Below are 27,619 nucleotides of genomic sequence, written 5' to 3'. Positions count from 1 at the left end.
ATAACTCAACAAAAACATCATACAATTTTAGAAATATGTATTCACAATGTATTCAACAATAACACCAGTACATAAAATGTAGCCTACATATGGTCATAAATATGTAAACAGTCTACACAAGACGCAGTATGTGCAAAATGTACAAGTGACGTGTTCCAGGAGAAAAACCTAAATGGCCAACAGACTAAAGAAGACAGACATCAACTTTGGTTTGAGTAAAGTGGCGAACTTTTTGAAGTCAATCGACTCACACAGTTGTGTAGACATCCCAGAATAATCCACATATTAACCCACACTTCCTCCCGCTTTTGGTGTTCCTGCGTATTTACTAACCAGCAGCTGTCAGGTCGCTGGTGAAAGCCCTCCTGTAGTGTTCTCTGTCATGCTGCAGCTGGCCCTGTACCCATACATCCATGCCCTGTACCCATACATCCACGCCCTGTACCCATACATCCATACCCTGTACCCATACATTCATACCCTGTACCCATACATCCATGCCCTGTACCCATACATCCATACCCTGTACCCATACATCCATATCCTGTACCCATACATCCATACCCTGTACCCATAAATCCATGCCCATCTGAGGCACGGAGCCACGGACATGTTGTGTTCAAGTTGACGTGGAATGTCGGGATTTCTGGGTTCCCAGTCGGAAACTATACATGACTACTGGAAATGTCACGGTCGGAGAGATATAACGTTATTTGCTCTATGAAAGATCGACAAAGACGAAAACTAAGGACATTTACTCGATAATTTTATTTTATTTTAGTTAGTTTTGGAAACAAACATTACAGTTTTAGTTTAGTTATTTTTTTTTCAGTTAACGACAATGTTTTTTCCCACCTAGTTTTCGTTATTTTGTTCGTTTTCATTAACGATTATAACCTTGGTCTGAGTCTGTGTGTGTGTCTGTGTGTGTGTGTTTGTGTGTGTGTCTGTGTGTCTGTGTCTGTGTCTGTCGGTGTCTGTGTGTGTGTCTGTGTGTGTGTCTGTGTGACTGTGGAAAAATTGCTCAAAAGCAGAATAAATGCCCAGGCCCTTAGTGATAATAATATAGAATATTTCAAGCTCATGAAAATTGATTATTTAATAAAATGGCAGGCATATAAGGCCTACAACTGCAGTAACTCAATGAATTAACATTGGCGTATCATGCACAAAGTTGCAGACAAAACCCACGCTGGACAGTTGTATGGACACAGAACAAGACCAACAATAGATGTCACAGCTTTTTAAAGTCTAACTGTCCATTCCAGCACCATATGTATTTAGCTGTGCTTAGACTCTAGACTATGTTTTACACTGGCAGTTGTGATGGCCTCAGCTTTCGAGGTCCTCAGCATATCAGTTTCTCTCATTGAATTGACCGTCACAACTGAGCTCTGAAGCCACAACTTCTCCATAACAGAAAGCATGACAGAGGCTCCTTCATCAAGGTGGAGATGGCCATACTTGCTGCTGCTCCAGCTTACTTTCCCCACAAAACAGTCCCCTCAGTCAGCTGATGGTGAAGATAACTAACCAGAACCAGTCCCCTCAGTCAGCTGATGGTGAAGATAACTGACCAGAACCAGTCCCCTCAGTCAGCTGATGGTGAAGATAACTAACCAGAACCAGTCCCCTCAGTCAGCTGATGGTGAAGATAACTAACAAGGCTCCCATCAGCACTGGTTCATAACACAACAGAACAAAACTAATTATGAATCATTCCAAAGACCAATATTTAGAACATTGGAGAAAGCAAACAAAGTAGACTAAATTATTATTTCACAGATTATCTTCACACTGTCAGAGATACGAAGAAGAGACGGATCCTGACTAAATACAGGCTCAGTGACCACCAGCTGGGTCAGACAGAGATACACTTCCTCCTCCACGGGAAAACTATCTTCACTAAGAGAATTACACCTTGGAAAAATAGCCAAAAAAAGTTAAGACCAGAAGAGAAGCTGGTAGTTCTCCTAGGAGAAGGGACAGCAGCTCCACTGACAGCTACATATGGATCTGCCTGCTACAGCCTGAGGGACTCACACCACTTAGGATCCCAAAATAACAGATCTGTTTAGTAGCCTATTATATAGTAATTATATTATACAAAAAGTGTGAGGGAGAGGGAGTGACAGAGAGAGAGAGAGACAGAGGAACAGAGAGAGGGAGAGAGAGAGACAGACAGAGAGAGAGAGAGACAGAGGAACAGAGAGAGGGAGAGAGAGAGACAGACAGAGAGAAATAGACAGAGAGAGAGAGAGACAGAGAGAGAGGGAGAGGGAGTGACAGAGAGAGAGAGAGAGAGACTTAGAGAGACAGAGAGAGAGAGAGAGAGAGAGAGAGAGAGAGAGAGAGAGAGAGAGGGAGTGACAGAGACAGAGAGAGACAGAGAGAGAGAGAGAGAGAGAGAGAGAGAGAGCGGGGGAGTGACAGAGACAGAGAGAGAGAGACAGAGAGAGAGAGAGAGAGAGAGAGTGACAGAGAGAGAGAGAGAGACTTAGAGAGACAGAGAGACAGAGAGAGAGAGAGACAGAGGAACAGAGAGAGGGAGAGAGAGAGAGAGAGAGAGAGACAGACAGAGAGAAATAGACAGAGAGAGAGAGAGATAGAGAGAGAGAGGGAGAGGGAGTGACAGAGAGAGAGAGAGAGAGAGAGAGAGAGAGAGAGGAGAGAGAGAGAGATGGAGAGGGAGACAGGAGAGATAGAGAAGAGAGAGAGAGACTTAGAGAGACATAGAGACAGAGAGAGATAGAGAGAGACGAGAGAGAGAGGAGAGTAGAGAGAACAGAGAGACAGAGAGAGAGAGAGAGAGAGAGAGACAGAGGAACAGAGAGAGGGAGAGAGAGAGAGAGAGAGAGAGACAGACAGAGAGAAATAGACAGAGAGAGAGAGAGATAGAGAGAGAGAGGGAGAGGGAGTGACAGAGAGAGAGAGAGAGAGAGAGAGAGAGAGAGAGAGAGAGAGAGAGAGAGAGAGGGAGAGGGAGTGACAGAGAGAGAGAGAGAGAGAGAGAGACTTAGAGAGACAGAGAGACAGAGAGAGAGAGAGAGACAGAGAGAGAGACAGACAGAGAGAAATAGACAGAGAGAGAGAGAGACAGAGAGTGAGAGGGAGAGGGAGTGACAGAGAGAGAGAGAGAGAGAGAGAGAGTTAGAGAAATAGACAGAGAGAGAGAGAGAGAGAGAGAGAGAGACAGAGAGAGAGAGGGAGAGGGAGTGACAGAGAGAGAGAGAGAGAGAGACTTAGAGAGACAGAGAGAGAGAGAGAGAGAAAGAGAGACAGAGAGAGACCGAGAGAGATTTTTTGATTTTTAAAGGAACTTTATTTGATCAATGTTCCCTCCTGTTATTTACAAAATAATCTCCTTTTAACAGACCAATAAATCCATCCAGACATAAACACTCAACTACATGACATCACCTCCTGAGAGAAAAGGAGCTGGTCTCCTTCAACAGAGCTCAACACATCACCATGGACCCAGGTCACACTGAACTGATCCACATCCTTCATTTCTCTATAATCATTAAAATCAATCTTGATTCTGGCTTTCACCATCCGAGTGAACAGTAGAGTTACAGCAATATCAACAGAGTCATCCACCTTCCTCTTCCTGCTCAAATACACGGCCATCTTCGATTGGCCCAGGATGAAGTTTAACAACTGACATTTAAATTTTGCAATTTTACTATACCTGAAACCAAGGATGAACATGTGTTTGGAGAAGACCTCCCCTACCTTACTCAACATTTTATCCAACAACAAGAACAACGGAGGCAGACGCACACACTCACAATAACAATGAAACACAGTTTCTGTCTCATCACAATAAGGACATTTGTTCCTAACCCCAGGACTAATGACAGACAGAAAGGCGTTGACTGCCACTATCCCGTGTAACACTCTCCACTGGAGGTCAGCTACTCTTTTAGTTAACGGTGGTTTGTATAAGCTCCTCCATGCAGGTTGGACATCAGCCTCCAAACCCAGATGTCCTCGCCACGGTGTGTCCACCCGTTCATGGAGCTTACTCTTGTTTAAACACAGCACCATCATTTTATAAAAACCCTTCCCTTTCGCCTCTTTCATCTCTAAAGTGCAGTGCTGTACATCTAAAAAACGTCCAACATAGTGATCCAGACATGGACGGACACATAAAACAGGGATGGAATCATCAGGCCGAGATGTGGTCAGACCACCAGTATATTCCTCCAACATGATGGATTCATGTCCAGACAGTTTGTTCTTCCAGTGGTCCAACAGTTTGGTGATGATCCTGACTGATCTCACTTCCAGAACAGCTGCCAAAGCAGCAGCATTGTCTAGTTTTGGTCCTGTGATGTCCACCACCGTCCCCAGCGTGAGCACCCGTGCTCTGCAGAACGCGTCCGTGATGGCTGAACCAGCCCCGCAGGGGTAATCCAACCGTTCCCCGTACACCACCGGTTCCTGCAGCAGCCAGTGTAAGGAGTCACCTTGCAGCCGTCTCTCCTTAACCAACAGCTTCCACACGGTGAACACGCCTCGATAGAAAGGAGGCAAAGTCTGGACACTCAGCTTCCTTACATCCATCAGGAACAGAGAATCTGTCAATCCAGAACCCTTAAAACTGTTCAGCACCCAGTGGGCCAGAGATCTCCAGACCAGGTCCTTAGGTCCATAGAGCAGTCTCTGGAGGAACTGCAGCCGGAAAGCAGCGCCCCTGCTGGCCAAATGAACCAGTCCTTGTCCTCCTTCTTCCTTTGGAAGGAACAGAAAAGACTGGGGAATCCAGTGCAGCTTATCCCAAAAAAAATTAACTAAAACAACTTGAATCTTAGCAAGTAAATTAGAAGTAGGGTCCACACAAGACAGTTTATGCCACAGAGAAGAAGACAGCAGATTGTTAATAACAAGAGTCCTCCCTCTGTAGGACATGCTCGGTAATAGCCACTTCCATTTCTTTAATCGGCCTTCTATTTTCTCCAGAGCATTATCCCAGTTTTTTTTGCATCACACACTCCTCACCCAGAAACACTCCCAAATACTTCAGCCCTGCTTTCTTCCAGGTGAGCCCTCCTGGGAGAGATAGACTGTTCTGTAGCTGATCTCCCACCATCACAGCTTCACTCTTAGCCCAGTTAACTTTAGCAGAAGAGATGTGAAACACTCACATTCTCTACCAAAGCGTCAATATCTGTTTGCTTGTTTAAAACAACCATGACATCGTCTGCATAAGCTGAAAGTTTAACAGCTGAAGTACACCCAGGAAAATACACACCTAAAAGATCATTCCTGAGTTTATGGAGCAGAGGCTCAATAGCGAGGGAATAAAGCATCCCCGACAGAGAGCATCCCTGCCGTACCCCTCTCTGCACATTAAAAGGTGCAGCCAAACCACCATTAACCTTCAATATACTCGCAATGTCTCGGTACAGGACCTGAATCTTAGCTATGAAACCTGGGCTGAAGCCAAAAGCACTGAGCGTCTGCCACAAATACTGATGTTCAACCCGGTCAAAAGCCTTTTCCTGGTCTATGGAAATAAGACCAGTATCCATACCCAGTGAGCTAGAGACGTCCAAAACATGCCGAACTAGAGTGATATTATCACTCATTAACCTGCCGGGCACACAGTAGGTCTAGTCGACATGAACCACTTCACTCATCACCTCCCGAAGCCGAGAAGCGAGAGCTTTGGACAGGATCTTGTAGTCCCCACACAGCAGAGAAACAGGTCTCCAGTTCTTTATGTCCTGTAAATCTCCTTTCTTCGGGAGCAGGGTGATGACCGCCCTTCTGCAGCTCAGCGGCAGACGTCCTCTGCTCAAACTGTCCTGGAACACCTCCAGCAGATCTCCTCCAATCACGGGCCAGAAGGTCTTGTAAAAATCTACAGGCAGCCCGTCGATGCCCGGTGCCTTACCGTTCCCCAGACTCATCAGAGCAACATACAGTTCATTCAGGGACAGTAGATCTTCCAGCACCGTGTTGTTGTCAGCACCCACCTGAGGAAGGCCATCATAGAAAGAAGCAGCTGACTCAACGTCTTCCACATACTCCTCTCTGAACAGGTCTTTATAGAACAAGGTGGCATATCTCCTGATCTCAGGCGTTCCCGTGATTGTACCTCCATCTGCAGAGCGTAGGGAATGGATGATCTTTCTTTGACCATTCTTTCGCTCCAGACCAAAGAAAAACTGCGAGGGGGCATCCATCTGGGAAGCGTTCATGAAACGGCAGCGGACCAGAGCCCCCTGTGCTGTGATGCCCAACAGGTTGGCTAAAGCAGCCTTTTTGACTTTAAGAGCTTCAACATGCCCTTGATTTCCTGTGGAATCCACCAAATCCTGTAATTCCACTATTTCAATCTCTAGGTCTTGAAGAGACCTGGTAATGTGCTTGGTGACATTGGCCCTCATTTATCAAAAGTGCGTACACCAAATTTCCAGCGTACACCTGGCGTACACCCAAAACCACGGTGACTTTGAGATTTATCAATATGGACGTTGGCGTACGGCACGCTCAAATCCTACGCCAGCTCAGGAGGTGGTGTACACGTACGCACGTTTTGAGTTTGTGCGGAAATGCGCAGAAAAACAATTCCTAACACCACAAAACGCACTGACAAACTAAAAGATATGATATATTATGACCCACTGTAAAAAACCAACAACATAGTAATTATAAACTTCAGTGTTTATTGTTGTGCAACATGGACTTCAATGATTAATTTGTGTGACTTTACCAAAGCATTTGATTTGTAGGCATATGTATTCCTTCAGTTGCGAGCCTGTGCGCTTTACCTGACGTTTCAGGGTTAGGCCCGGCAGGTGCGCACGGACTGGGTTCAGTAATGAAAGGCTTTCAATGACCAAAAAATAATTCAGACTGACAAAATAATAAAAATGACATTCTTAATAATAACGACATTCGTCTTCTAAATAACAATAAGCGTCATTAATAATAAAAATCATAATAAGAATATTACAAATTGTCATGCAATTATTAATGTGAATGAATGGTACTCCACATCACAACATGGCTGAGATAAACCGTGTGCCATTTGACGCGCTGGCCCCAGACCCAGAAGTGCCAGTGGAGCAGTGGGCAGCACCACCGGCTTTAGGAGCTGTTCAGCTCAGACGGGACCTTGTTCGGCGGTTTTAAGGGTAAGTTAAAATAACAGACTTCGTTTTCATTGTTTTGTTTTTTTAAGTTTTCATTTATTTGCTTTAATGTCGTATTTATTGACAGTAATGACTGGTTAATTTCGACCAGTAGTCAGTAAATTTCTGTCTGTCTTTCCAGGACCTCATCCGTCAGGACCCTTGGCCGTGGCACACGGGAGGCTGGTTGACTGGCCTCGGCTTGCACCTGCTCAGGCTCCTGGATGGGCTGAGGGGGAGATGCCTCGATGGCGCTGGGGCCTGCAGTGCCATCATCTGCAAAACAATAGAGCAAAATTTAAATAAAATGAGTTAACTATGGACTTATGTGTGACTTTTTTTTATTGGTCTATCAAATTTAAGTTTACTTACCATGAATGTCGTCGGTATCTCCCCCACCGGTGATACCTTCTAAAGACGCCCTTCCGATGAGGGCTGCCACCCGCGCCTCATTCGGTGTCAGTTGGAGGCTTGGATCCGGTGGGCCTCCCCCAGTCTGACTCTGGCTCCTCTTCAGTGCAGAGACGCGCTTCTTTGTGGCGATCTTTATATCTGACTACTTTTTTTTCACCTACAATAAACTAGAAAACTCATGCTTAACTTGATCACTATTGGTCTATATTAAGCAATAAAACATTCTTACCTCTGCTGGAGTGCGCTTCTCAACCCCCACACTATTAACAGAACTCGTAATTTGGGTCCATATTTTATTTTTGTGGGCGCCTTTAATCCCACTTTTTAAACTCCCAAATAAAACAATTTTGTTTCTTTCCACTTCCCTGGTGATGGTCTCGATCTCCACATCGGAGAAGTTTCTCTTCTTTGCCGTCTTTCGTGTGTCCATGGCGTAATATGAGGGCGTGGGGGAAGCGGAGACTTGAATATATAGGGGCGTGTTATTCTAATGACGATCGCTTTCAGCCGCGGCATTTATCAAGGGCAGGTATTGCGTACACCTGGATTTCAAAGGTACGCACAGCTTCATAAATCAGGCGGTGAGAGGAGTGTAAGCATAATCTTACGCCAACATATACGCCCGTTTCTACGCAAGAATGATAAATGAGGGCCATTGCGAGTATATTGCTGACAAAAAAGTTTCACCTGAACCTTTCCAATATCCCACCACTGCTGCAGTGATGGAAAACTGGACTTTAGGCTCTGGTGTATACCCCACACACACTTAAACGCCTCTTTAAAAGAGTTATCATTTAAAAGTCCAGTATTAAAGTGCCAATAAGCGCTGTGCAATTTTACATTTTGAATATAGACAGAACACTGGACAAGACAATGGTCCGTAAAACCAACAGGAGTTATTCCACACTGTTTAAAAATACCAAAATGGTGTTTAAAACAATAGAAGCGGTCCAGCCTGGCCAAAGACAACATGTTGTCTCTGGAATGACTCCAGGTGTACCGCCTGGCGTTCATGTGAAAACCTCTCCACACATCCTCCAGCTCACAGCTCTCCATCAGACGCCTGAGTCTGGCCGAGGAAGCAGGATGAGGCTCCAGGTGATTACAGTCTAAAGAGGGATTCTCTGTGCAGTTAAAGTCACCTCCCAAAAACTAAAAATCATCAGTACAATCCTGAATGACATCACACAAAAGATTTAAACATGTCATTCGTTCAATGGCCGAAACTGGAGCATACACATTTATAAAAATAAGTTTTACATTTTCATACTGAACCTTAATTTTTTATAATGTGGCCACACATGATGTCCTCCACACTAAAGGAGCTGGGACGAAAGCCCTTAGAGAAGAGCACCCCGACCCCCCCACTGTTGGAGGCCTTATGGCTGAGAATAACCCCCCCAGGCCACTGCTTCCTCCACTCACTCTCATTCTCCACATCACTGGGAGTCTCCTGCACAAAGATAACATCTAGATGTTTGAAGTCCATCAGTTTAAAAAGAGAAGCTCTTTTTACATCACTTCTTGCTCCATTAATGTTTAAGGATCCAATGTTTAAATCCGCCATTAAAAAGAAGAGAGCAAAAACAAAAAAACACACAAGTATGTGGAGAAACATATTAAAACTAGTCATCATCTTCAATAAGTTGAGCTCTGGCTTTAGTCACCAGTTTCTTGAGGCGGTAAACCTCTTGGATAGTGAACCCTTCTGTCTCTTTCCTCAGCCAGGCCACAGACCTGATAAACCCTCTCAGATCAGGGAAGAACTGCTCCGTCTTAACCGCCCTGATCCCTTTAGTGTCCTGCAAGAACTTCTTGATTTTTTCCAAAGGATAAAGAGTTAACTTCTCTGCCTGGGATGCTGTCCACTCACAATCATCATCATCATCATCATCATCATCATCATCATCATCATCATCATCACACAAATCCTCCAGCAGCTTTTTAGCTTTAGCATCATTCGGCTCTTTGTTAGAACTGCTTTTTCTTTTACTGGATCTTATAGTTACATCCATCTTTTCGGACAGATTTACAGCCAGAGCATCATCAGCCACATTAATAACATTCTGACTGCAGCTTTTTCCTTTAGCACTGCCTTTCTCTTTCCCTGTCTGTTTGTTATTTTCTGCTTTCTCATTAGACTGGGTGTTTCCTTCATTAACAGTGTTATTTCTACACTCATGTTGTACAACATTTTTCTCCTTTTCCTGCGTGTCTTTCTCTGTTACACTATTGCGCACCTGCTGAGTCTGAGTCAGCTGCAGGTGGCGCAACATCTGAGTCTGAGCCCCCCGGAGGCTCTAAGCCCCCCGGAGGCTCCGCGGCCCGATTGGCCGAACCGCCCGGCCCAGCCGGACCCGGAGCCGGTTCAGCGGGACCGGGAGCCGTCTCGGCCGAAACTCCCGTCCCCTCGTGACCGGGAGCTGGCTCATCCGAACCGCCCGGCCCCGCAGGCTCGGGGGCCGGCTGGCGCGGACAGGAACGGACCAAATGACCCTCCTCCCCGCATCCAAAACACTTCATAGTATCAGAAGTCACAAAAACAACATAACTGAAGCCTTCAACTTTAAAACTGAACGTTAAATTTAAATCAGCCGTGTTGTCTTTTAAAATAATGAAGGCTTGTCGTCTGTGACACACTACGTGTTTGAGCTTCGGTGATTTACAACCGAGCAGAACCATTTTAATGGGAGACATCAGCTGGCCGTACCGCGACAGCTCTTTGGCCAAATCCTCATTTTTAATGAACGGAGGTGCGTTTGAAATCGTTATTCTTTTAGCTGGGCTCACCAGCGGGAGAACCGGGGTAAAAGTATCCCGGATTACAACTCCTTTCTCCACCACAGTCTCAACCTTCGCCACATCATCCAGGAAAATCACCACTGCCTTGTTCATACGAGAGGCAGACTTCACACTATCAAAGCCCACAACCTCCCCGACAGCATAGCTTGCCTCCTCCACTGAACAGCCGACCTGCGAGGAAATCCTCACCGCATGTCGGCGTGTCAGCTTCTCCAGCACCGCATGGCCGCCAAACACGGGCATAATGCCCGGCTGACAACAGAACTATCCGAACAAAACCCTCCACCAACTAATAACTAACAACTACACAACAAAATAATCACATACAAAACCACAAATAAACAGAAAAACAAAGATAGAAACTCACACGCTCCGTAGACTCACTCAGCACTCACACTCACACATCCACTCAGAGAGAGAGAGAGACAGAGAGAGAGGGAGAGAGAGAGAGAGAGAGAGACAGAGAAAGAGACACAGAGAGAGAGAAAGAGAGAGGGAGAGACAGAGAGAGAGAGACAGAGAGAGAGAGAGACTTAGAGAGAGAGAGAGAAAGAGAGAGAGAGAGACAGATAGAGAGAGAGAGAGAGTCTGATTACCTCCGCTGTCTGAACACTCCTGTTTTCTGTACGACAGTTTAAACATCGACGTACTATGTGACAGACATCAGGAGGATCTAAACACTTTCAAGACAGTTCAAATATTTCAACTCACAAATACACGGCGCCGGCTTAAATGACAAAGATTTTGTGTCTATTTCCGTATTTCTATTGACTTTGTATGTTGTCACTTCGCCGAATTCACACTTTACCCGGGCGGTGTGACCACGGTATAAAGATGAGTTCTGTTGTTAATGATGTCTGGTGTCTTTTCTCTCTCTATTGTATCTTCTATCATCTCTCCAGACTCTGTCAGGCTGGTGAATGGGACCAGTCTGTGCTCAGGCAGACTGGAGGTGAAGACTAACCAGTCTATCCAGCGCTGGTCTTCAGTGTGTGAAGATGACTTTGACCAGCAGGATGCAGAGGTGGTCTGTAGGGAGCTTGGCTGTGGGGCTCCTTCAGTCCTCCAGGGGGCGCTCTATGGAGAAGTGGAGCCTCCAATGAGGACTAAAGAGTTCCAGTGTGGAGGCCATGAGTCTGCTCTCCTGGACTGTAGAAGCTCAGGCTCAGATAGAAACACCTGCTCACCTGGAAAAGCTGTTGGACTCACCTGCTCAGGTAGGAGAGGAGCTGCAGCTCTGATTTGGTTCATTTCTGTTCTAATGAAACTCACTTTGTTCTTTTGCTGATGACTCTCTGGTTTCTGTTCAGAGCCTGATGCTGTCAGGTTGGTGGGAGGAGCCAGTCGCTGTGCAGGAACACTGGAGGTGAAACATAACGGAGAATGGAGACAAGTGATTGGTTACCCTGTCTCGACCCTGAAGACAGCAGCTGCTGCCTGCAGAGAGTTAGACTGTGGCTCTGCTGTTTCTGTAGTAGAGAGAGAAGAGTCCTCACGCAGATCTGTGTGGAGGATCAGGTCTGACTGTGTTGAGTCTAGATTTGCTCTGAGGGAGTGTGCTGAATCAGATTACTCTTCCTCCTTCCTTCATCTCACCTGCTCAGGTAACCCCATCAAAGACATGAATGAATGCTTTTATTTCGAACAACATACAAAAATACAGAACAAAAACTTAAATAAAAGACGAAATGTATTTTACTGTAAAAAAATAAAAATAAATAAAATCTGTTAAATAAAGAATTTAGTCTGAAAGAAAGTAGGAAGAATCTAAATCCTTACAGAGTAGTGGGGGCATACGGTTGTTATACATTAAGTTTCCGTTTAAATCATAGCACCCCCCTCTCTGTCCTGGAGCATTTTTTGAATGTTACCAGGAAGTTAATTATTTCTCTCTTTGTACTTTAAAGGGTAACTACCGTTTTTCAACCTGGACCATATGTTCCTGTTTTTCAGTGTTTCCCAAAGATTAGAAAGCAATTTGTGGTGGCGGGGGGGGGGGGGGGCGCCCTGTGTCTGACCGGGGGGGTTCACAATAATTCCTTCATTAATAATTTGTGCGTGTGTGTGTGTGTGTGTGTGTGTGTGTGTGTGTGTGTGAATAATGAAACTCAATATGTGGAGGCCGGTGTTGATTCTGTGGTGCACCCCCAAAAATTAGTCTATGTTTGGAAACACTGTTTTTGTGACTAAGTGACTGATGGGAACATCAATCTTTGATATTGGTCCAGTATTAAGAGAGATCTCTGCAGTCAGCAGCAGAGAAACAAGCTACAATGTTAGTTAATAGGACAACTGTTCAGCGTGTATTTACCTTCACAAAAGTTCTGTTTTTACCGCTGACAGACTCAGATTAATATTCTAAGTGTCTGACAACATTATGGAAAGGATTAATGATAATGAGTATGATCATTTTTTTACACATAAAACATCAAAATTGCGTTCTATAAACCCACCAGACTCCATGTAAATAAACAGTAATTTTATCATCGTAAAATACACTGCTTTTAAAGTCGAGAGAAACAAAATAAAGCTATGAAAACCCATTTTGGGTCGTCTTTCCACTTTTCCAACCATCATAACTCTAGTTTCGGTTGAAATAAACACATAGTTTACCGATTTTCATGTGAAAATAGTCTGACTCTATACACGCTAAAAGTACTGTTTTTCTAAATGGAGTCTGGTGGGTTTAGTGTTAGTAACCTCGGAGCTGTTTCTGGTTTAACAGAAAGGTGTTAAAGAGGTTTTAAAGGTCTATCTCTGTAGGGATCCTTTCCATAATGTTGTCAGATACTTAGAATAATAATCTGAGTCTGTCAGTGGAAAAAACAGAACTTTTAGTGGACCAAATTGACGATGCACATTTGTCCCAATGGGAGACATTGCAGACAGAACTGAAGAATAATACATTAGTGTGCTGACAATGACCTACATTATATAATCGCGTGTGTGCTCCTTCCTCTGTCCCAGTGACAGTCAGTGGTTTCCATTGGACTGAACTGTAAAGTTATCCAGGACAATGACATCATAAAGTGTAGAGAAGTGGACTTGTTTCTGGAAGCTTCAAACTGTCTGTCTGTCTCTCTGCCTGTCTGTCTGTCTGTTTGTCTCTCTGTCTGTCTGTCTGTCTCTCTGTCTGCCTCTTTCTGTGTCTGACTGTCTCTCTGTCTGTCTGTCTGTCTCTCTCTGTCTGTCTCTCTGTCTGCCTCTTTCTCTGTCTGACTCTGTGGCTGTTTGTCTCTCTGTGTGTGTGTCTGTCTGTCTATCGCTCTGACTGTCTGTCTGTCTCTCTCTCTGCCTGTCTGCCTGCCTGCCTGTCTGTCTTTGATTTTTTAATTCTTTTAAAGATCCCGTGTGGTCCAGATCATCGGTAGATGCTAGATCACACCTGATAGACATGTTGTCATCAACACACAGCATCCTGTTCAGGCGTCAACACTTCAGGCTTCCTGTCTGTCATTACAGCTGAAGACTGACTGTAATGGAGTATAGCGTCACTTTCTACCGTATAAATCACCAACAACGACATCTAGACCAAAAACTACAGTCTTCAGGGGCCAGGGTGTAGTTGATGACTGCCACTTCCAGCACTACCTGAGGTTCAGATTTCCCTTTTTTGTAATTGAAATAAACAAATAAAATGTGAGTCGAAATAACAAGTTAATGATGCAGATTTGTAAAAAGTATGAATCCATTCTTCATCAGGTCTGTCTGCAAGACGACAAGCAAACAACTTTTAAAATTTTTGTTTTCTGAATGGAGTTTGGATGGATCAGAGCTATGCTAACATTGTAGCTGCTCCATCAACACAACAGACACATTATTTCAGAACTTAATAGGTAGTTTCACTCTTCCCAAAGAAAGCTCCTTTTGCATCTGCTGTCTGTAAATAATGAGGAGCTACAGACAGCTACAATCATCTGTTCCTCCATTTCTGCTTCAACAACGTGAGGACATCAGGAGGATCTAAACACTTTCAAGACACAGCGTCACACACATTTCTTACTCCAGTTCAAATATTTCAACTCACAAATACACGACACCGGCTTGAATGACAAAGATTTTGTGTCTATTTCCGTATTTCTATTGACTTTGTATGTTGTCACGTCTCCGAATTCACACTTTACCCGGGCGGTGTGACCACGGTATAAAAACGAGTTCTGTTGTTAATGATGTCTGGTGTCTTTTCTCTGTCTCTATTGCATCTTCTATCATCTCTCCAGACTCTGTCAGGCTGGTGAATGGGACCAGTCTGTGCTCAGGCAGACTGGAGGTGAAGACTAACCAGTCTATCCAGCGCTGGTCTTCAGTGTGTGAAGATGACTTTGACCAGCAGGATGCAGAGGTGGTCTGTAGGGAGCTTGGCTGTGGGGCTCCTTCAGTCCTCCAGGGGGCGCTCTATGGAGAAGTGGAGCCTCAAGTGAGGACCAAAGAGTTCCAGTGTGGAGGCCATGAGTCTGCTCTCCTGGACTGTAGAAGCTCAGGCTCAGATAGAAACACCTGCTCACCTGGAAAAGCTGTTGGACTCACCTGCTCAGGTAGGAGAGGAGCTGCAGCTCTGATTTGGTTCATTTCTGTTCTAATGAAACTCACTTTGTTCTTTTGCTGATGACTCTCTGGTTTCTGTTCAGAGCCTGATGCTGTCAGGTTGGTGGGAGGAGCCAGTCGCTGTGCAGGAACACTGGAGGTGAAACATAACGGAGAATGGAGACCAGTGAGTTACTATTTCTCTGTCTGGAGCCTGAAGAGAGCAGCTGCTGCCTGCAGAGAGTCAGACTGTGGCTCTGCTGTTTCTGTAGAGAGAGAAGAGTCCTCAGACAGATCTGTGTGGTTTATCAGCTCTGTCTGTGTTGAGTCTGGATCTGCTCTGAGGGAGTGTGCTGAATCAGCTTCCTCTTCCTCCTTCCTTCATCTCACCTGCTCAGGTAACCCCATCAAAGACATGAATGAATGAATGAATGAATGCTTTTATTTCGAATAACATACAAAAATACACAACAAAAACTTAAATAAAAGACGAAATGTATTTTACTGTAAAAAATAAAAATAAATAAAATCTGTTAAATAAATAATTTAGTCTGAAAGAAAGTAGGAAGAATCTAAATCCTTACAGAGTAGTGGGGGCATACGGTTGTTATACATTAAGTTTCCCTTTAAATCATAGCCCCCCCCCCCTCTCTGCCCTGGAGCATTTTTTGAATGTTACCAGGAAGTTAATTATTTCTCTCTTTGTACTTTAAAGGGTAACTACCGTTTTTCAACCTGGACCATATGTTCCTGTTTTTCAATTTGTGGTGGCGGGGGGGGGGGGGGTTGCCCTGAGTCTGACCGGGAGGGTTCACAATAATTCCTTCATTAATAATTTGTGTGTGTGTGTGTGTGTGTGTGTGTGTGTGTGCGTGTGTGTGTGTGACAGAGAGATGGAGGGAGACCAAGGAAAGGAAATGCAGCTGAACGAATACGCTGCGTCTTTTAAATAGCATTTAAAAAAAAAAAAGAATAATGAAAGGCAATATGTGGCGGCCGGTGTTGATTCTGTGGTGCACCCCACGAATTAGTCTATGTTTGGAAACACTGTTTTTGTGTCTAAGTGACTGATGGGAACAACAATCTTTGACATTGGTCCAGTATTAAGAGAGATCTCTGCAGTCAGCAGCAGAAAAACAAGCTACAATGTTAGTTAATAGGACAACTGTTCAGCTTGTATTTACCTTCACAAAAGTTCTGTTTTTACCGCTGACAGACTCAGATTAATATTCTAAGTGTCTGACAACATTATGGAAAGGATTAATGATAATGAGTATGATCCTTTTTTTTCACATAAAACATTATCAAAATTGCATTCTATAAACCCACCAGACTCCATGTAAATAAACAGTAATTTTATCATTTTAAAATACACTGCTTTTAATCAGAATCAGAATCAGAAAGGGCTTTATTGCCAAGTACATTGCACATACAAGGAATTTGTCATGGTGTTGTTGGAGCATGTCACACATACAAATATAAGAAGGATAAAAAGATATAAACAATAAAAGTATAAACATATACACACAGTATGTATTAATAACGATAAAATTAAATTAAATAAATAGTAAAATAAGCTAAACAGTAGTAAAAAGGAACGCTACAGCAGAGTAGGTACAGAGTAGGTACAGTAGGTACAGAGTATTTACAGTGGGGTGTGGAGAGAGTCAGGATGGGTTCCGAGCCTTGTTTAGAAGGCTAGTGGCGGAGGGGAAAAAACTGTTTATGTGGCGTGAGGTTTTGGTCCTGATGGACCTCAGCCTCCTGCCACAGGGGAGTGGCTTAAAGAGCTTGTGTCCGGGGTGGGAGGGGTCAGCCACAATCTTTCCAGCACGCTTCAGAGTCCTGGTGGCGTATAGGTCCTGGAGCGGCGGCAGATTGCAGCCAATCACCTTCTCAGCTGACCGAATGACACGCTGCAGCCTGCCCTTGTCCTTGGCAGTGGCAGCAGCGTACCAGATGGTGATGGAGGATGTGAGGATGGACTCAATGATGGCTGTGTAGAAGTGCACCATCATTGTCTTTGGCAGGTTGAATTTCTTCAGCTGCCGCAGGAAGTACATCCTCTGTTGTGCTTTCTTCACGAGGGAGCTGATGTTCAGCTCCCACTTGAGGTCCTTGGAGATGGTAGTTCCCAGGAAGAGGAAAGACTCCACAGTGTCAATTGTGGAGCCACAGAGGGTGATGGGGGCAGGTGAGGCTGGGTTCTTTCTGAAGTCCACAACCATCTCCACTGTCTTTAGAGCGTTGAGCTCTAGGTTGTTTTGCTTGCACCAGGTCACCAGGTGGTCAGCCTCCCACCTGTAGGCGGACTCATCTCCATCAGAGATGAGTCCGATGAGGTAGGTGTCGTCCGCAAACTTCAGAAGCTTGATGGACTGGTGACTGGAGGTGCAGCTGTTGGTGTACAGGGAGAAGAGCAGAGGAGAAAGAACACAGCCCAGGGGGGATCCGGTGCTGATGGTCTGTGAGTCGGAGACGTGTTTCCCCAGCTTCACATGCTGCATCCTGTCAGACAGGAAGTCAGTGATCCACCTGTAGGTGGAGTCAGGCACACCAATCTGGGAAAATTTCTCCTGAAGCAGAGCTGGGATGATGGTGTTGAAGGCAGAGCTGAAGTCCACAAACAGGATCCTGGCGTAGGTTCCCGCGGAGTCCAGGTGCCGGAGGATGTAGTGGAGGGCCAAATTGACTGCATCGTCTACAGACCTATTGGCTCTGTAGGCAAACTGCAGGGGGTCCAGGAGGGGGTTGTGATGGCTTTGAGGTGTGAAAGCACAAGGCGCTCAAAGGACTTCATAACCACAGAGGTCAGGGCGACGGGTCTGAAGTCATTAAGTCCTGTGGTCCTTGGCTTCTTGGGGACAGGGATTATGGTTGAGGTCTTGAAGCAGGCTGGCACGTGACATGTCTCCAGTGAGGTGTTAAAAATGTCTGTGAACACTGGAGACAGCTGGTCAGCGCAGTGCTTCAAGCTGGATGGGGAGACAGCATCCGGTCCAGCAGCTTTCCTGGGATTCTGTCTCCTAAAGAGTCTGTTGACGTCCCTCTCGTGAATGGAGAGAGTCGTCACTGAGGTGGGAGGGGGGTGGAGGTGGAGGGAACCTTTAAGGAGGGCATTGGTGGGGGGGCCCAGGCCCCTACTGAGGTGGGGGAGGTGGAGGTGATGCACAGTGGCTGTAGCTGTAGGGAGGTGTCGTTGGGGATGGTGTCAGGACTGTCCTTTTGTCTTTCAAATCGACAATAGTACTCGTTCAGGTCGTTGGCTAGGTGTCGGTCATTGAAGGAGTGGGGGGTTTTAGGCTTGTAGTTGGTGATCTGCCTGAGTCCTTTCCAGACAGTCGCAGAGTCATTAGCTGAGAACTGGCGTTGGAGCTTCTCAGAGTACCGTCGTTTAGCCTCCTTCACTGCCTTGTTAAACTTGTACTTCGACTCTATAAATCTGTCTTTGTCCCCACTCCTGAACGAGTCTTCCTTAGCCAGCCTTAACCTTCTGAGTTTGGCTATGAACCAGGGTTTGTCATTGTTGTAACTCACCCTGGTGCATGATGGAACACAGCAGTCCTCACAGAAGCTGATGTATGACGTCACAGCTTCTGTGTACTCATCCAGACTGTTGGGAGCAGTCCTGAACACATCCCAGTCAGTACAATCCAAACACGACTGGAGATCCTCCACAGCTACACTGGTCCACTTCCTTGATGTCCTCGCCACAGGTTTGCAGAGCTTTAGTTTCGCTTTAGTTTAGCTTTAGCTTTAGTTTCTGCCTGTAGGCGGGGATCAGGTGGACCATGACGTGGTCAGAGAGGCCCAGTGCAGCATGGGGGACGGCGTGATAAGCATCCCTGACTGTGGTGTAACAGTGATAAAGAATGTTCTCCTCTCTGGTCGGGCATTTAATATGTTGTCTGTATTTAGGGAGTTCATGAGTGAGGTTCCCTTTATTAAAGTCACCAAGGATAATAACTAGGGAGTCCGGGTTGGTCCGCTCCACACACAGTATCTGGTCGGCAAGCATGCGCTGCGCGTCCTGCACGTTGGCCTGCGGTGAGATTTAAACACCGACCAGAATGAATGAATGGAACTCACGGGGTGAGTAAAAAGGCTTACAGTTTATGGTGAAATACTCCAGGTGAAATACTAAAGTCGAGAGAAACAAAATAAAGCTATGAAAACCCGTTTTGGGTTGTCTTTCCACTTTTCCAACCATCACAACTCTAGTTTCGGTTGAAATAAACACATAGTTTACAGATTTACATGTGAAAATAGTCTGACTCTATACATGCTAAAAGTACTGTTTTTCTAAATGGAGTCTGATGGGTTTAGTGTTAGCGACCTCGGAGCTGTTTCTGGTTTAACAGAAAGGTCTTAAAGAGGTTTTAAAGGTCTATCTCTGTAGGGATCCTTTCCATAATGTTATCAGACACTTAGAATAATAATCTGAGTCTGTCAGTGGCAACAACAGAACTTTTAGTGGACCAAATTGACGATGTACATTTGTCCCAATGGGGGACATTGCAGACAGAATTGAAGAATAATACATTAGTGTGCTGACAATGACCTACATTATATACTCGTGTGTGTGCTCCTTCCTCTGTCCCAGTGACAGTCAGTGGTTTCCATTGGACTGAACTGTAAAGTTATCCAGGACAATGACATCATAAAGTGTAGAGAAGTGGACTTGTTTCTGGAAGCTTCTGTGTCTGTCTGTCTGTCTCTCTGCCTGTCTGTCTGTCTGTCTGTCTGTCTGTCTGTCTGTCTGTCTGTCTGCCTTTCTCTGTCTGACTGTGTGTCTGTTTGTCTCTCCGTGTGTCTGTGTGTCTGTCTGTCTATCGCTCTGTCTGTCTGTCTGTCTGTCTCTCTCTCTGCCTGTCTGCCTGCCTGCCTGTCTGTCTTTGATTTTTTAATTCTTTTAAAGATCCCGTGTGGTCCAGATCATCGGTAGATGCTAGATCACACCTGATACACATGTTGACATCAACACACAGCATCCTGTTCAAGCGTCAAAAATTCAGGCTTCCTGTCTGTCATTACAGCTGAAGACTGACTGTAATGGAGTATAGCATCACTTTCTACCGTATAAATCACCAACAAGGACATCTAGACCAAAAACTACAGTCTTCAGGGGCCAGGGTGTAATTGATGACTGCCACTTCCAGCACTACCTGAGGTTCAGACTTCCCTGTTTTGTAATAGTAATAAACAAATAAAATGTGAGTCGAAATAACAAGTTAATGATGCAGATTTGTAAAAAGTATGAATCCATTCTTCATCAGGTCTGTCTGCAAGACGACAAGCAAACAACTTTTAAAATGTTTGTTTTCTGAATGGAGTTTGGATGGATCAGAGCTATGCTAACATTGTAGCTGCTCCATCAACACAACAGACACATTATTTCAGAACTTAATAGGTAGTTTCACTCTTCCCAAAGAAAGCTCCTTTTGCATCTGCTGTCTGTAAATAATGAGGAGCTACAGACAGCTACAATCATCTGTTCCTCCATTTCTGCTTCAACAACGTGAGGACATCAGGAGGATCTAAACACTTTCAAGACACAGCGTCTCACACATTTCTTTCTCCAGTTCAAATATTTCAACTCAGAAATACACGACGCTGGCTTGAATGACAAAGATTTTGCATCTATTTCCGTTTTTCTATTGACTTTGTATGTTGTCACGTCTCCGAATTCACACTTTACCCGGGCGGTGTGACCACGGTATAAAGATGAGTTCTGTTGTTAATGATGTCTGGTGTCTTTTCTCTCTCTCTATTGCATCTTCTATCATCTCACTAGACTCTGTCAGGCTGGTGAATGGGACCAGTCTGTGCTCAGGCAGACTGGAGGTGAAGACTAACCAGTCTATCCAGCGCTGGTCTTCAGTGTGTGAAGATGACTTTGACCAGCAGGATGCAGAGGTGGTCTGTAGGGAGCTTGGCTGTGGGGCTCCTTCAGTCCTCCAGGGGGCGCTCTATGGAGAAGTGGAGCCTCAAATGAGGACCAAAGAGTTCCAGTGTGGAGGCCATGAGTCTGCTCTCCTGGACTGTAGAAGCTCAGGCTCAGATAGAAACACCTGCTCACCTGGAAAAGCTGTTGGACTCACCTGCTCAGGTAGGAGAGGAGCTGCAGCTCTGATTTGGTTCATTTCTGTTCTAATGAAACTCACTTTGTTCTTTTACTGATGACTCTCTGGTTTCTGTTCAGAGTCTGTCAGGTTGGTGGGAGGAGCCAGTCACTGTGCAGGAACACTGGAGGTGAAACATAACGGAGAATGGAGACCAGTGAGTTACTACTATAACTCTGACTGGAGCCTGAAGAGAGCAGCTGCTGCCTGCAGAGAGTTAGACTGTGGCTCTGTTGTTTCTGTAGAGAGAGAAGAGTCCTCAGACAGATCTGTGTGGGGGATCTGGTCTGACTGTGCTGAGTCTGGATCTGCTCTGAGGGAGTGTGCAACATCATATTCCTCTTCCTCCTTCCTTCATCTCACCTGCTCAGGTAACCCCATCAAAGACATGAATGACTGTTTTTATGTCGAACAACATACAAAAATACACAACAAAATCTTAAAATAAAAGATGAAATGTATTTCACTGTAAAAAACAAAAATAAATAAAAACTGTTAAATAAATAATTTAGTCTGAAAGAAAGTAGGAAGAATCTAAATCCTTACAGAGTAGTGGGGGCATACGGTTGTTATACATTAAGTTTCCCTTTAAATCATAGCCCCTCTCTCTGTCCTGGAACATTTTTTGAATGTTACCAGGAAGTTAATTATTTCTCTCTTTGTACTTTAAGGGGTAACTACTGTTTTTCAACCTGGACCATATGTTCCTGTTTTTCAGTGTTTCCCAAAGATTAGAATAATTTGTGCGTGTATGTGTGTGTGTGAGATTCCTGAGTAATAGTTATATGACTAGCGTGCGTGTCAGGATTCCAGTATATATATATATATATATATATATATATATATATATATATATATATATATATATATATATATTTTAACTATTTATTTTTTTAATTTTTTTTACTTTATTATTCATTGCTTTCAAGGTGGGGGCAGATTTGGCGAGTGGACGAAGCTGTGCGCGCATCTTGAAAATGTATTTATATTACTTTTTTTTTAAATTTGAAAATGAAAAAACGGATAAATAGAATGAATCAATAGTCGCCGTTTTGTTGTGCCCACTGGATGGAAGGGATACCTGAGAGAACCAGAACCATGACTGCACGGAGTGGCCTGTCACATTCTGCTGAAGTTTTAAAATCATGTATTCCTAAAAGGGAGTCTGGCGTGGGCTAGCTTGCTAGTTCGTTAGCTTCTGAGTGGTCTTATTTAGATTTCTGTAGTTAAAACGTATGGTTATTGTTATGGCTTTGACTAAGACCCAGAACACACAGGCACACAACACAAACTCAAAGAGAAAAGTTTTAGTGTCTTTAATAAATGATCACAACAGAAACAACGAAGGAAGGTCAGCTTGCCGGGCTGGTGATGAGGTCAGGATTGCAGCGGACGAAGAAGGATGTCGTGTCCGAAAGCTCACAGGAATCCAGGCAGATGGTGGCACGGCAGAGGGGCGAGGGCTGGAGTACAGCGGCAAACGGCAAGCAGGGGTAGATGCAGTCTGAAGTAAGAGCAGAGGGAACAGATAAGTACTGAGCTCGAGGAACAAACACTCACTAGAATATAACGAGGAATAGCTGAGAGCCAAGTTACCACTATGGTAAACGAAACGATCTGGCGCCGAATGCAGATTCCAACCGGGATAAAAAGCTGCAGCCGTAATTAAGAGAATCTGTCACAGCTGAGCGGCGGTGATGAAGAATAGCCAGCAGCCGTGCAGGTAGGTCGCTCGCCCGGCCACGCCCCTTGACCTAGATTCCGCTCCTCCGGCCAGACAGACACACAAGCAGGGAAAAGAAAAGGGGGGAGAGGGAAAAGAGACAAAACAAACACTCCCAGAACAGCTGTCCATGACATTTATACCAATGGTTAACGGTTAAAAAGTTAGGGGTTAGGGAACGGGTGTCCAACTGTCATACAGGGTTTGGTTTGTAGGGTTTAAAAGACCTTAGGTGTTTCTCAATGTCAAGGAAGGATCCTTCGAAGCCAGAATTTCGAGGATGCTACGTCATCAACGTCCGTCGAAGGACTGTTCCAATGTCGAGGATCCTCCGAATTCCACCAAGGACTGAGTCCTTCGTTTGGAGATTTTCCCATAGACAGCAAAGGATGCATATGTGTATCCTTCGCGCTCCCATATTACCCACAATCCTATGTGCGCGGCTTTGCCGGCTCGTTAAAAAAAATTAAATGGCGGACCTAAGCGGGGGGTTGAAGCGGCATCGCTGACGACGAAATAATCATTTAACTGTAAGTATCTTTAGTGTTTGTAATACATGTTATCACCGTTAATGTGTTACATCAATGTAAAGCTAAACGCTTTAATGCTGGTACTAACTGCTATAGTAATTAGGTAGATACACCCCGAGCTAACGTTAGCTAACCGAACCTAGCATTTAACATTAGACTGTTAGCTAGCTAGGTTGCTGTCTTTTTGTGTCATTTGTGTTTTTAAAGTTCAAAATCCGGTGGCATTTCAATCTCTTTTATATGTTATTACACTATATGGGTAACGTTAGCAGAGATTTAGAAATATATGTTTTTATCAGTTGTAACTGCAGGATGGGAGCTAACGCTGCACCTTGTTAACTTCACTAGCAACGTTAAATCAGTAGTTTCCCATGTAAAAAGTATAACGTTGCATATAACGTTACGTTATAACATTCATAACGGTAAACATCTTTTTCTTGTGTTTGCTGTCTTTTAAACAGGGACAAACGAAGGCGGTCACTGATGATGGGAACACCAAAGACAAGCAGGGAGACAGAGGCCAAAGACAGACGTTGAATAGATTATTTGCTATAGCCTATTAGAGATTGGCATTCTGAAAATAAATGCATTAAATTAACTGGTTTGTCTGTGTCATTACGTTTTTGGGTGTGTATATAATATAAACTATATATATATATATATATATATATATATATATATATATATATATATATAGTTATGGTGTATATAATATAAACTGTTTTTCAATGTCTATTTCTGACTGAATAATTAGATTCAGATGGTACCTGTTTTAATAACTTGTAAGGTATAGAAGCTCTAAAAAGACATTAACGAAATGTGTATCTTTATTATAACATTTATTCAAACATTACTATATACTGTACACAAGTATATTCAACATGAAGCGGCGATCAGACACAGCTGCTGATGATGGGGTTGCTTCAAGACTGCAGACAGAAGGAGAAAGCTTTAGGTTAGTCCGGTAGTTATCCAACCTGTCCTGGTAAGATTAGGTTAGTCCAGTAGTTATCCAACCTGTCCTGGTAAGATTAGGTTAGTCTGGTAGTTATCCAACCTGTCCTGCTAAGATTAGAATTGTATCACAAGTATATTTGAGCATACTGTAACATGAAGGTACTTCATGTAACTGTGTAGTGGTGTAGTTTCTTCATCATGGTCTTAACTGACAACTGTTGACCATTTAACACACTTACACCTACCTTTACTGTGTTAGTGGGTGTTTATCAATGGAGGTATTATGACTTTTCATATGTTGGTTGTAGCCTTGTAGCTTGTGTGTTTACAGTACTATTTAACCTTTCTCACTTGCAGTTTACCGCATATCATACTGCCTGTGGTAGCTCATTAGCTGGTAGCTTTTACCTTGTAGTTGCTGATCATATTTTGCACCGCATTTGTCTGAAAGCTAGAAGCTACTGGACAATGAGCTAATGTTGCATACATGCAGTAAACTACAAGCTAATGTAAACGGTGAGCTACTGTAAGCTCAATGTAATTAAGATTAATTAATGCAATTCTCCTTACCGGTAAGTGTTATGACAACTACAAACATGAACTCCCATGAGTTTTTAATTTATTGACATGGGATAAATAAGAGGAAAACGACTATTGCTTATATATTACATAGCCTATCAGTGTCGGTAACGTTACCTACCTTCGCACGTTGCGGGCACAGTTGCCAACAGAATATTCTCCTCCTGCAAGCAGACTGACGCTGATTCAGCTTCTCCATCTCAACAAAAAAATTGAACAGCACAGTTCACAGTTCCACATCCATTTTGTCCAATGTTTTGAAATGTAGCGCGGAAGTGAAGGCGGGGAAACGTTTTCAATGACGCAAGCATGCAATGACGTGCACTTGCTAGCCTGTTCCATTGTACATGTTCTCCGAATGCTCAAGAGGAGCCTGGCCTAGCCTCTGAAGGATCCTTCCTTGGAAGGACTAGTCCTACCAAGGAAGGATCCTTGACATTGAGAAACACCTCTTGTCTCAGCCTGTCTGTCTGCTTTTCCCTGCCGTTTTTAGCTAGCATTGCTAGTTAGCTTGTTAGCATGTTTTTTGCTATTTTTCCTCCACAACACTCCTCTTCTGAACAATCAACGGTGCTTTTTTCTTTAATTCTTCTGGGGAAAGCAAGAGGAAACGTCTTTCAGACATGTCTACACAGGGTAAGTAAATTAAAAAGCAAAATGTTATGTTTAGCTAAGCCTATTCTAAGATATTTCATTCATTCATGAATTAAAACGTTTTTTTGTGGCATATATGTTCATCTAGCTAGTCTGCATCATTACGTCCTTATCCATGTGTTTTTCGCTAACTTAATATACAGTGAGGAAAATAAGTATTTGAACACCCTGCTATTTTGCAAGATCTCCCACTTAGAAGTCATGGAGGGGTCTGAAATTGTCATCGTAGGTGCATGTCCACTGTGAGAGACATAATCTAAAAAAAAAAATCCAGAAATCACAATGTATGATTTTTTTAACTATTTATTTGTATGATACAGCTGCAAATAAGTATTTGAACACCTGAGAAAGTCAATGTTAATATTTGGTACAGTAGCATTTGTTTGCAGTTACAGAGGTCAAACGTTTCCTGTAGTTTTTCACCAGGTTTGCACACACTGCAGGAGGGATTTTGGCCCACTCCTCCACACAGATCTTCTCTAGATCAGTCAGGTTTCTGGGCTGTCGCTGAGAAACACGGAGTTTGAGCTCCCTCCTAAGATTCTCTATTGGGTTTAGGTCTGGAGACTGGCTAGGCCACGCCAGAACCTTGATATGCTTCTTCCAGAGCCACTCCTTGGTTATCCTGGCTGTGTGCTTCGGGTCATTGTCATGTTGGAAGACCCAGCCTCGACCCATCTTCAATGCTCTAACTGAGGGAAGGAGGTTGTTCCCCAAAATCTCGCAATACATGGCCCCGGTCATCCTCTCCTTAATACAGTGCAGTCGCCCTGTCCCATGTGCAGAAAAACACCCCCAAAGCATGATGCTACCACCCCCATGCTTCACAGTAGGGATGGTGTTCTTGGGATGGTACTCATCATTCTTCTTCCTCCAAACACGGTTAGTGGAATTATGACCAAAAAGTTCTATTTTGGTCTCATCTGACCACATGACTTTCTCCCATGACTCCTCTGGATCATCTAAATGGTCATTGGTGAACTTAAGACGGGCCTTGACATGTGCTGGTTTAAGCAGGGGAACCTTCCGTGCCATGCATGATTTCAAACCATGACGTCTTAGTGTATTACCAACAGTAACCTTGGAAACGGTGGTCCCAGCTCTTTTCAGGTCATTGACCAGCTCCTCCCGTGTAGTTCTGGGCTGATTTCTCACCTTTCTTAGGATCATTGAGACCCCACGAGGTGAGATCTTGCATGGAGCCCCAGTCCGAGGGAGACTGACAGTCATGTTTAGCTTCTTCAATTTTCTAATGAATGAACAGTGGACCTTTTTTCACCAGGTCATTGAGGGTCAGAATTCTAGCTGATAGACAGGTGTCCAAATACTTATTTGCAGCTGTATCATACAAATAAATAGTTAAAAAATCATACATTGTGATTTCTGGATTTTTTTTTTTTTGATTTTGTCTCTCACAGTGGACATGCATCTACGATGACAATTTTAGACCCCTCCATGATTTCTAAGTGGGAAAACTTGCAAAATAGCAGGGTGTTCAAATACTTATTTTCCTCACTGTATATTCTGATGTGTGTGTGTGTGTGTGTGTGTGTGTGTGTGTGTGTGTGTGTGTAACAATAAGTTACGGGAGTGAGAGATGCAAGGCATTGTGGCTGTTTTAACTAATTTATATCAGTTTTGAAACTAAAAGACCATGTTGTAGGGACATTTATTGGTTTCAATAGGTAATGTAGATTTAAGACGAAGCTACAGCTATAACATTATCTAAATGGTTGGTTTGTGACTAAACCTTTATCACAAGCTGCTTTAACACATAAGCTCTCGCCATATGATCCATTTTCATAAGGTAGCCTAATGTAAAATGTTCACTTTCTTTTGTGTTAACCTTATGAACTAATATGGGGGATAGTTTTACAGTTAGCTGACATATTCTGTCCTTGTTATAGCATTGACTTCCTATATTACCTTCTAGCAGATGTATTCTCAGTAATGGGGCAATCTACTAGAAACAGGGTGCTTTTAAATCACTAAAATACTTGTGACAACCCCGTTTGGTGTGCTCCTCAATGCTTATAGCATTGGGGGCTAACAATAACGGGGGCTTCACCCACACTACAGTTAATGTTAGCGCCCATAAGGCGGTCCTTTTTATAGTGTCAACTTCCTATATTACCATCTAACAGATGTATTCACAGTAACGGGCCAATA

General features: G+C 44.0%; 1 protein-coding gene across 7 annotated transcripts in view; it reads left to right on the top strand.

The window, feature by feature from the left end:
• Nucleotides 1-27,619, top strand: part of LOC116056993 (scavenger receptor cysteine-rich type 1 protein M160-like) — a 1,012,348-nt gene that overhangs the window by 82,300 nt on the left and 902,429 nt on the right. For 5 of the 7 annotated variants that reach the window (XM_035999020.1, XM_035999023.1, XM_035999025.1 and 2 more), the window contains exons 5-9: nt 11,264-11,578; nt 11,672-11,965; nt 14,582-14,896; nt 14,990-15,283; nt 20,680-20,994. In XM_035999020.1, coding sequence (XP_035854913.1) covers nt 11,264-11,578; nt 11,672-11,965; nt 14,582-14,896; nt 14,990-15,283; nt 20,680-20,994 — 1,533 coding nt within the window. The remainder of the gene's footprint in view (nt 1-11,263; nt 11,579-11,671; nt 11,966-14,581; nt 14,897-14,989; nt 15,284-20,679; nt 20,995-27,619) is intronic. The other 2 variants (XM_035999021.1, XM_035999024.1) reach the window with 2 other exon arrangements.

Source organism: Sander lucioperca, chromosome 2 (assembly GCF_008315115.2).
Source record: "Sander lucioperca isolate FBNREF2018 chromosome 2, SLUC_FBN_1.2, whole genome shotgun sequence".
In the NCBI taxonomy this organism is placed as follows: domain Eukaryota; kingdom Metazoa; phylum Chordata; class Actinopteri; order Perciformes; family Percidae; genus Sander; species Sander lucioperca.
This window is presented reverse-complemented; position numbering and strand designations above follow the sequence as displayed.